The 10,096-nt window shown below is 54.2% G+C and overlaps 1 protein-coding gene across 1 annotated transcript in view; it reads right to left on the bottom strand.

Annotated features, from left to right (window-relative positions):
* Positions 1–612: 612 nt before the first annotated feature.
* EFTUD2 (elongation factor Tu GTP binding domain containing 2) overlaps positions 613–10,096 on the bottom strand; it is a 35,857-nt gene continuing 26,373 nt past the window's right edge. Inside the window, exons 20-28 of the mRNA XM_037886715.2 lie at positions 8,818–8,900; positions 7,967–8,053; positions 6,661–6,787; positions 6,035–6,122; positions 4,423–4,541; positions 3,698–3,792; positions 3,142–3,295; positions 1,669–1,776; positions 613–1,392 (exon numbers count right to left, since the gene is read on the bottom strand). Coding sequence (XP_037742643.1) covers positions 1,297–1,392; positions 1,669–1,776; positions 3,142–3,295; positions 3,698–3,792; positions 4,423–4,541; positions 6,035–6,122; positions 6,661–6,787; positions 7,967–8,053; positions 8,818–8,900 — 957 coding nt within the window. The 3' untranslated portion in view covers positions 613–1,296. The remainder of the gene's footprint in view (positions 1,393–1,668; positions 1,777–3,141; positions 3,296–3,697; positions 3,793–4,422; positions 4,542–6,034; positions 6,123–6,660; positions 6,788–7,966; positions 8,054–8,817; positions 8,901–10,096) is intronic.

Here is a 10,096-nt window from a genome sequence, read left to right as displayed (position 1 = left end):
GCTGAGGGGAAACCGTCAGTGTCCACCATGGGCCATTCAGTGACTGGCCTCTTCAGAGACTGACAGGAGATGGGACCATTACTGTGCCCCTGCCTGCTAGCCCAGAGAGAGTGCGGGCTGGCTGGAAGGAGGAGACTGGAGTGTGATCTGGGGGAAGGCCTGTGACCGAAGGGGAAGGGGACATTATGATTTGCAGAGCTACATTGGAAGGCAAACACGAGAGCTCAGGCCCTGCACAGTACGTATGAGGCAACAGCCACAGGGCTGCCGAGAGAGGCTTAAGGCTAGCGTACCGGCGATCCCCCAGCCCGTGAGCGACAAGCTGCAGAGATGGGAGCAGCGACCCTGCCACGCCGTGGGGGTGATTCACGCTAGCGGGTCCTGCTTGTTGGAGAATCCACATGGGGGCTGCACTGAAAACTGCTGAACCCAGCACACACCTCCCCCCAGAGGCAGATGGGCCAGAGGACGGGTGCAGCTCACAGTACAGAAGCAACGGTCAGAGGGTCCTTGCTTCTGTGCTGGCTACTGGCTCCAGGGGTCACTATGTGGGCTCTGAGCCAAGCATCTCTCCCCTCTGGACAATGAGACCCCCCGGGACAGAGACACACGCCAGGGGAGAGGGGTTTTATTCAGTCTTTACAAAGCTCAAAAATAAACTTGTACAAAATAGAAATAAAAATCCAGACTGTCAGGAGGTCCAGACTCCCGCCACCCGTTCCCTGCAAGGTCACTAACAACCCCCCAGACACAGGCCATCCCCCTTCCTGGGCATCCCAGGAGAGGCTGTCTCCCCCCACCACGAGAAGCCTACGCACGTCACTGGCTGCAGGAGCTTGGCGGCAGCTCTCAGCTTTATCAGAGGCACAGGCAGGCGGCTGAACCCAGCATGAAACCCGTGCACGAAACTTCAGTTTGTCCCTAACGCCATGTTCACTAGGGGAACACGGGTGTGGATTAACCCCTTTGGGCCTGGAACTGCCACGCACGGCTATAAAATTCACTTGTACACAGCAGTGGAAGTGACAGGCTGCAGGGGACCAAGAGTGATATCAGCCATGTCCATATTCTGTCTGTCTCGAGTGCAGACTCCTGGCCTAGGGAGGCACTGAACACACACAGCCTGTAAGGTCGTCGGTAAGGGTACTTCTGAGGCCTTAGCAGAAGTGCCCGGCACATGCAGTACCAGGGCAGCCGGACTGCGAGGGAGGAGATGTTTGCAGACGATGAGGAGGGGGAAAGAGCTGGGCCGGCAGACACTGGAGCAGTCTCTGGTTAGCCTCTGCGGCAACATGGTCACATGGGGTAGTTCAGAACAACATCCTGCTTGGCCAGCTCCAGCAACATAGGGTCGTCGAAGAACTTGCTGATGCTCACGTCCTCGCTCAAGCCCTGCGGAAGGAGAAGCAGCAGCATGAGCTGGAGAGGTAAGAGCCAGCAGAGCTCCCAGAGAGCCGAGCAGCCCACCCTGGTGCGTTCAAAGCCCTGCTGAAAGACCCTGGGAAACAGCGCAGCCATTCCAGCAGCAGTGCAAGGGATGGCTCCGTGCACAGGGCAGCATACTGAGTCCAAAGCACAGCTGTGGTGCGAGGGGCACGTTGGGCCCTGTGAACTGTGCAGATAGGGGAGAAGAGTCAGCAGAGTAGGCGAGGCTGCTGCTGGCCTTACCTTTCTGCGCCTGGTCTTGATCATGAACTCTCTGGCCAGGTGAGGTGCTGGCTGGGGCTCCAAGGGCCGGATGACGATACTCTTGTCCAAGGGGTCTCCAGGCACTATCTGAAACACAGGCCAGGAAGTCAGCATGGGAGAGAAGAGCCCCTGAAGGATCCTGGGAGCAACCCTCAACTAGAGCAAACTGGGCGAAAGCCTAGTAAATCCGAGTCCTGGTGACTGCAGTCACTGCCGCCGACAGCCAGTCTGCCTGTTCTCCGTGTGGGGCTAGGCAACTTAATCTTCCACAGCACCACTAACTGTGCCTATGGGTATCACAGCACCACGGCTGCAGGCCTGCTCAGTTATTGCCACCAACAGTCCCTGATGGGTTAATCTTGGCTATATTCAACCTCTTTCGGTTGGAGCATTGCCACAGTGACAGCCAGTGGAGAAGAGGTGTTTGCAGAATGCACTAAGCTGCGTATTGGTTCCAAAGCGTCACAAACAGCTTTAGGAAGGTATACACGGGCCGATTTGTTGCTGATTTAGTTGGGGTTGGTCCTGCTTTGAGCAGGGGGTTGGACTAGATGACCTCCAGAGGTCCCTTCCAACCCTGATATTCTATGATTCAGTCAAAACTAGGACGGGTTTTGTTTTCTGAAACCCAAGGTGCGTAACCCGTCTCACAAGCATGGAGGCCAGCTCCTGAGCCTAGGCCCCAGGACCTTCCGTAACGTGCATGCCAACCATCAAAGGAATTTACTCATCATCGCAGAGATACAGCTGCCTGCTGGCAGCTCCCACTTGAATGGAGGTGCTGGCTCAGGGTTCATTCTAATGGGAATTTCCAAGCTAAGGAGTTAACAGTCCAGCTTAGGAGTCTAATGTCTGAGGTGCCCGTTAGGAGGGAACTATTGCCTGCTCCTGCTGAGGGGGGACTTGCAGCCCCAGTGTTTTAGGCATCTCTACCATGCCAGTACAGTCTGGGGCCCACAGCTCAGCCGGCACTTTCACAGAGCAGAGAGGCACTGAAACAAGTTCTTTAATAGTTAACCGCTGAGGCGGAGCCTGTGCGCTCAAGGGCTAGTGCCCTGCACTGCAGAAACCTGGATCCCAGTTCCTGGCCCTGGTTTCTTGCTCCCTGAGTTGAAGGGCTGGGAGTGCCACTGAGGCAGCTTCCCGTGTCACCAATGAAGGACCCATTAGTGCCCATTAAGCAGCGGTGAAAGGGATCCCATCCAGACCACCTCATCCAGGGGGAAGCTGCAGTATGGAGCCTTCTGGCCTGAGGCCTGGGACTAGTCATCTGGCTAGCAGCAGTAAATTTACAGCTAACATACAAACGGGAAGGGAGCAGAGGCTCCTCCCAACCCCCGAGGGCCTGCAGTCATCCATTCCCTTTGCTCGTGGTGCACAGCGAGGCTGGTGGGGCACAGGCCTTGAACACAAAATGCCCCCCCACATGGCTCAGACGGTGCAGGCACTCACCTGCCAATGGTGGAAGACGGACAGAGAGAAAGCTTGTCCCTGCGTGTGAGTCCTCAAGTCAGTCTCAAACCCAAACGAGTCAATGGCTGGGATAAAGGCTTTGATGGTGTAAAGCGGGGACCCTGGGATTGGAGCGTCCTGAGTCACATGACCTCTGGCGAAGAGTCACAAAGAATTAACCCTCCCACATCTGCCTTTGAGGCATCATCTGTTAAAACATCCCACTGACATTACCTCTGTTCACCCCTCCACTGTGAGCACTGCAGGAGAGAACCACATACACAAAGGACTGAATCTGATCTCGAGCACCCCCCTACGGCTGAAGTGGGGGCTCCCCGAGACACCCTCGCCCCTGCATCGGGGGGCAGTTGAGATCCGCCAGAGAAGGTTTCATGCAATGCCACTGGAAAATGAACACTGTGCCTGCACATACTGCAACTCTGATTTCCTCACGTGGCCTGCCACCCCAAAGGGACATCGCTTCTGGGCAGAGTCGCCACCTCGCACACACACCCACGAGGGCATCCCGCGGAGCCACGGTCTCCCTGCAGCTTACCTCCGCCGGGCCAGCACAGTGTACACTGCAGACACACAATCAGCAGGGGCCTGGACCTCCACAAAGTAGTACGGTTCCATCAGCCGAGGAGTGGCCTGGGAAAAGGAAAGGGAAATAAGACGCCAGGCACACACCAAGCCCAGGCCCCAGGTGTTCCTATAGGCCAGGAGGGAACACATGTGTGAACTGGAGACGGACAGCACTGTGGGCACATACGGGAAGGACCAAGTTACTAGCGGAGGGATCCTGACCCCGCTGGCCAGGCTCCTGACCTGCTGAACGCCTTGCAGCAGATAAACAGAACCTCGTGGAGCTGCTGCAGGTGTCTGGTCTGTTCTACAACCATCCCAGAGCAAACCCACACAGGGAGGATCTCTCGTCTTGGCTCAAAGCATCCAGGCTGCTCCCTCCCGGTCTCAGCAGGCCAAACACAGTAATGGACCTGGAGATGGAGCAGATTCTTGCAGGTTCCCAAGCAGACTGGGTTTACTCTGTAGCACAGGAATGACACTGTTATCGCTGCGCCTGCCTCTTTCTCTGGGGACTGGGAAGATTAATTGATGAATGAGTTGATTTAGGCTGAAAATGTCTCAGGGCAGGAATTCACCACGCACCTCCGCGGTACTTAGCACCCACCCACACAAACCCCACAGTTCCACACTGCCCCTGAAGGAGACAGAAGCTGTGTTAGGCCCTGGCCTCACCATGCCCAGCACAGGCCTTACCATGAGGAAGGCGGAGTACACAACCCTCCTTGCTGTTGGGATAATTTGCCCTCCTCCCCGGTGCAGCGGCTCCTGAGCGATCACAGCGTCCAGGATCTTAAACTTCACATTGCGGATCACTGAGCGTGGGAAGGAAGAGAGCAGGGAGAGACTGACGCCGTGGCTGGAGGAAGTCACATTAAGAGCGGAAGGCTAACCGTTCCGCAAAGACCAGCCCAAACCGCACATTCTCAGGGATCATCACGCCCAGCGCAGACACATAGCTTGGGTGCACAGGAACAGGGGAAAGGCCAGTAGGGACCACTGTGATCATCTAGTCTGACTTCCTGTGTAACACAGGCCACAGAACATCTCTGCATTAATTCCTGTTTGAACTAGAGCGCATGTTTTAGGAAAACAGCCAATCTTGGTTTAAAAGTATCCAGTGATGAAGAATCCATTATTTCTAGTGTAAATTTGTCTAGCTTTAACTTCTAGCCATTGGATCTTGTTACACCTTTGTCTGATGGACTGATAATGGACTCTTCAAAGTTTTGTTCCCCATGTAGTGCTTACAGATAAGGCTGCAAGTTTGTCACAGAGGTCACAGATTCTGTGACTTTCCGAGACGTCTGCAGTGGCCATTGCTGGCCCCCCCCAGCAGCCACAGGAGTTTGGGTGGGGGATTCAGGGCTGGGGCGCAGGAGGGGGTGAGGGTTCTGGATGGTGCTTACCTCAGGGCGGTTTCCCAGAAGCAGCGTAATCCCTCCGCTCCTAGGGGAGGCACGGCCAGGGGGCTCTGCACACTGGCTCCGCCTGCAGGCACTGCACCTGCAGTTCCCATTGGCCACAATTCCTGGCCAATGGAAGCTGCAGAGCTGGTGCTCGGGGAGGAGGCAGTGTGCAGAGCCGCATGGCCGCGCTTCTGCTTAGGAATGATGTCGTTTCCGGGAAGGCATGGAGCTGGGTATGGGGGCCTGCCAGCCCCGCCACCCAGCACCAGCATGGGTCCCAGGCCACATGCCACTCCCACTCCCCTCCCCCCGAGCACCCGTGGTACCTCCCTGGGCCACCCCCCTCCCCAAGATTTAGTCAGGGGTATATAGTACAAGTCATGGGCCGTGAATTTTTGTTTACTGCGAGTGACCTGTCCATGACTTTTACTAAAATACCTGTGACTAAAACGTAGCCTTACTTATAGACTGTGATCAAGTCATCCCTTAACCTTCTCCTTGGCCAGCTCTTTTAAAACTCTTGGAGGCAAGTTCTTTGGATCTGCTGATTTAAAAATGTCTAGCTCTAGTAGCTGCTGTTTAACATCCTCCTTACTGTTGGAATGGAAAGTATTTCAGCAGCATATGACATCTGATTTTTCCCCAAACCCAAAACAGAAATATTTATTGAATATTTCTGCCTTTTCTGCATTGTTAGACATCTAGTCCAACCTCCTGTATAACAGGCCACAGAGTTCACCCAGCGAGTCCTGTTTGGACAGCAACACACCTGGTGGTTAAACCAGAGCAGACCTTTTGCCCTGGGGCATATTATAGACAGATAATTTGGCTGCCAAAGGGGAGGAGACTTAATTCTTCTTGTTTTATTATTTGCATCTGCCCCAAGTTCTCTTACTTACACTCATCACAGAGGGGCCCTTCCCTTGTGCCCCACTGGAACCCCTGCACGATGCTGTCCTTCACAGAGCCCAGCAGGGCCTTATCCACCTGCACAGAAACAGACACATTACAAATCAGCACTGCTGCATCCAGCTGCAGCAAGGGAAAGAGAGGGACCATTCTCAAGAGTGAATTCTTAGAGTAGCAGCATTGCTTTGCACTTCTAAGGGCACTCCAATCACGATGCAGATATTCTCTTCCTTTGACAGAGGGGTAACAATAAGGCAAAGAGCTCAGAGTCAACATTTCAAAATTTGGCACCTCGATCCATTAATCAAAGTGGCTTGACTTATGCGGGAGCTAAGCAACTCTGGATCACAGGGCACTTAAGCCACAAGTGGCTGGGCCCAAAGTCAAGACAAGTCAGTGACAAAGCTGGGACTAGCCCATAGATGCCCTGTTAGCCCCCTGTTCTAACCAGTAAGACAGCACTCTTGCAAAATTACAGCTCCAGACCCCTCCTGCCAAGGCCTGGGGAAAACATGTCGCCTCTGAACACTACAGGGTAGACAAAGTTGCCCAAGTCACTCCAGGGTGACTGCGCTCCTCACATCTAACTTCTTTCCCCAGGGCTGCGGTTCCTCACCTCCGAGGGCAGCGTGTCATCTACTAGAATGTTTGGGCCAGTAGCGTCTGGCCCAAAGGCCCAGATGGAACGGGCAGCCAGCAAATCCCAGTCATACTTCGTCTGGAAGAACTCGCCCAGCTTCTTCCTGATGAGAAGGGAACAGACAGGGAAAACGTTAGACAGCCCAGATCCTGACTCACTGGGTAGAGACATGCAGGCACATAGCTGCTCCTCCTCCTCTTAGGGCGGGTCTACATTACACAGTTAGGTCGACATAAAGCAGCTGCAGCCTTCCTTCCACCGATGTAAGTGCTCTACTACACCGACATCATAACTCCACCTCCATAAGAGGCGAAAGGCTTATGTTGGTGTAGTTAACAGGACACACTGTCTGTGTAGACAGGGTGTCCCTTACATTGGCTGTCTTGTCAATTTCACGGAACTGTGAAATTGACAAGAAAGCCCCCACTCCTCTGGAGAGATGGGAGGCTGGACCCTGCTCCTTGTTGAGATCCGGGGCAGCTTTGGACCCCAGTCCTAGCTGGGAGCCTGGGTGAGAAGTTGGGTCAGCCCCCTGCCCACTCCCTGCATGGAGCCTGGCAGCCTTGTCAATTTCACAGCTGGGTGAGCCGTGAAATTGACAAGGCTGCCCAGATCACAGCAGGGGACCGGCCTAGAAGCTGGGGCAGCTGGACCCCACTGTCCAGTGGGGAGGAGCCCCGGGCAGCTTCTCCCAGCTCCTGGAGGGGAACGGGTGGAGGGGGTGAAGAAGCCTCGACCGTTTCCCCCTGTCCCAAGGGGGAACGGGTAGGGGAGAAGCCCTGGGTGGCTTCCTTCACTTCCAGTAGGGAACGGGGGTGGGGTGGGGTATGAAGCCCCTGCTCCTGGTGGGGAACAAGGGTGGGCAGCTTTCCCCACTCCCTGAGAGGAGCGGAGAGCGGGGGTAGCCCACCAGGCGTCTGGGAGACGGGCTCTCAGCTCCCCAGACTGCCCCTTTTAGGTTGGTGGAAGCGCTCCTGGTGAGGCCACGCACCACTGACCCAAGGAGGATAGTGTGGCACATGCCACCACAGTAATTACTGCGGCAGCTGTAAGTTGACCTAATGTAGGTTGACTTAGGTTTGCAGAGTGACATAGCCTTAGCCTCAGGGTGACCCACAGGCTGTACTAGGGCTGCTCATGGACTGGCAGGGTAGCACCGTCCCTATTAGGTTCCTCTTCCTCAGGGCTATACGCTGATGTTGTGTGACTTCCAGAGCCGTACATTTCCCTCCAGTTCTTCTACACACACCCACAAAGCCTCTGCTCTCCAAATTAGCCAGACCTGTTCCAGGTGATCTGGACCACCTCATTCTCAATGTCCTCCGCGAGTCCCTTCTCCAGCGGCTCAGCAATCATTGTGATCTTGTTCCTGTGCAGAGAGAGACGATGCCAATCAGCGAGTTGCAGAGATGGGGGCTTTCCCAGAGGGCAAGCTGCACAGTTAGCGGCAACAGACTGAAGTGAAAGGGGATGAGGAACCCAGAGAAAGTTACAGTGGAAAAATACGTTTCCCCTCTTGTTCTGTGGGAAACCACTGAGTTTTTACAACAGCTGCATGCACAGTATAACACCTGGAACGTGGCTAGGGAGACAGAGCTAGCCACACACGTGTCAGTTTATTGCCTGTTTATATTTCCAGGACTGACTCGCTCACAGCTCTTGGAAAGCCAGGAGACCCAGAGTTCTGCCATGGGAATGGCAGAACCGGGAGCTCAGCAGTCAGAAGGTTTGCAGATGATGATGTGCAGTGGAATCTGCTTAGAATGAGCCCTGGACACTGGGAAGCAGCCCTTTTAACCAGCACATATCAAAACAGAAATTCCAGTTCACAGAAACTCTTGTTAGGTCCCTTCCTGAGGCCGGTGTAGGAGTGTGCCCTCTTCTACACTACACAGTGCTGGAAACAGGGGTTGCCAGACCAGATCACATGCAAGGTACATCTAGCCCAGTACCCTACCTCCAACAGCTGCCAGTGCCAGGTGCTGCGAGGAAAGTGCTGGTGTGGTATAATGTGGTTAGGAGGATGGGGGAAGGGACACAACAGAGACTGGCTTCAGTCCAGGGGAAGGGGTTCCCACTGTCTCCCATGGGGACACCATTTCAGAGTTGGACTATCAGGTCACTAAGCCGTACTTCTTATTGGGTGTCTCAGCAAAACACTTCAGGGAGGAAGTTTCCACAACAGTCTCACAGAACGTCACAACCGGATCAGCAACCTTTAAAAAGAACAATAGCAGCAGTTTGTGCCTTTTCTTTGAACTTTTCAACTTCACAAACACACTTTACACAGGGACTGTCTGAAACCTTTTAACCCTCCCATTGTCCCCAGCAATGCCTGAGATCACTATAATCAAAAGCAACGCGAGAAATATCAGCTGCCTGTTTTGCTCAGTATTCCCTTTGGGCAACCGGCAGCACTGGGTGTCGAGACAGCGTCCCCACTCCTCTCAGCTGGTTAGCTGCCCTGGACAGTTGTGGGTCTTTCACAGCAGCAAGGGAGAGAAAAACATTGAAAAACCAAGGAAGTGTGACTGTGAGGCCACAAGGGGCTCTGGGCAGGGGTAGCTCTGAAAACAGTTCTCAGGGTTTGAAATTGACTGGATTTCAACTTGACAGTGTCCCTTTAAGACACCTGGATCCAGGAGACTGGCTCCCTAGGTTATACTCTGAGCCCCATGCACTCGGCAGCACCGTGGGATCGAATTCTTCAGCAAACATCCCTAATGAGAATGTACTGCAGCACCATGAAATACTCTTCATTCCCACTCCTCCCCCCAAACACCTGCCCCCAACTGGGCCTCAGGGCTGAAAGTGCTCAGTGACCTACTATGCAGTGGGGATTGTTTCCAGCAATGGCTATTTCTGACAATGGATTTTTTCTCTGTGGCTCTCAGTTGTCATGGTGTCATCTGGGCAGCCTGGCTCAGAACGGCCTTTCCCCCATGTATGTCAGAGGAAAGGGGAGCTTGTCGGGAGCTTCGGCGGCTCATGTCAGTTCTCAGGCCTTGACTGCTGGCCGTTCCACAGGCAGCGTAACTACCCAGCCGACACTTCTGGCTCTGCAGCTCCCACTCCCTGCTGCCCGGCTCCACGGAGCAGAAGCTCGAGAGCTGCAGTAGGTCTCGGCAGGAAACAAAACGCCGGGTGCCTGCATCTGGCGAAACAGTAACTTCTGCAGCAAAAATGCTGGATTCTACGGCATCTTGGAAAAACACCAAACAGCAAAGCTCAAGAATTGTGGTGATGACAGGATCCAGGCTGTTCACTCCTCTCTGAGCCAGCCACTGAGGCTCTCTGCAGTCAGACCGGCACTGGTTACACTCCATCCAGGTTTTCAAAGTTATCTTTGCAGCCATAAGGGCTAGAAGCTCAATTTTAAAAACAGGAAGGTGAGATTCTGAGGCATGACTCT

The sequence above is a fragment of the Chelonia mydas genome, chromosome 27, assembly GCF_015237465.2.
Source record: "Chelonia mydas isolate rCheMyd1 chromosome 27, rCheMyd1.pri.v2, whole genome shotgun sequence".
In the NCBI taxonomy this organism is placed as follows: domain Eukaryota; kingdom Metazoa; phylum Chordata; order Testudines; family Cheloniidae; genus Chelonia; species Chelonia mydas.
Note: the sequence above shows the minus strand (reverse complement) of the source record. Positions and strands in the feature narration are given on the sequence as shown.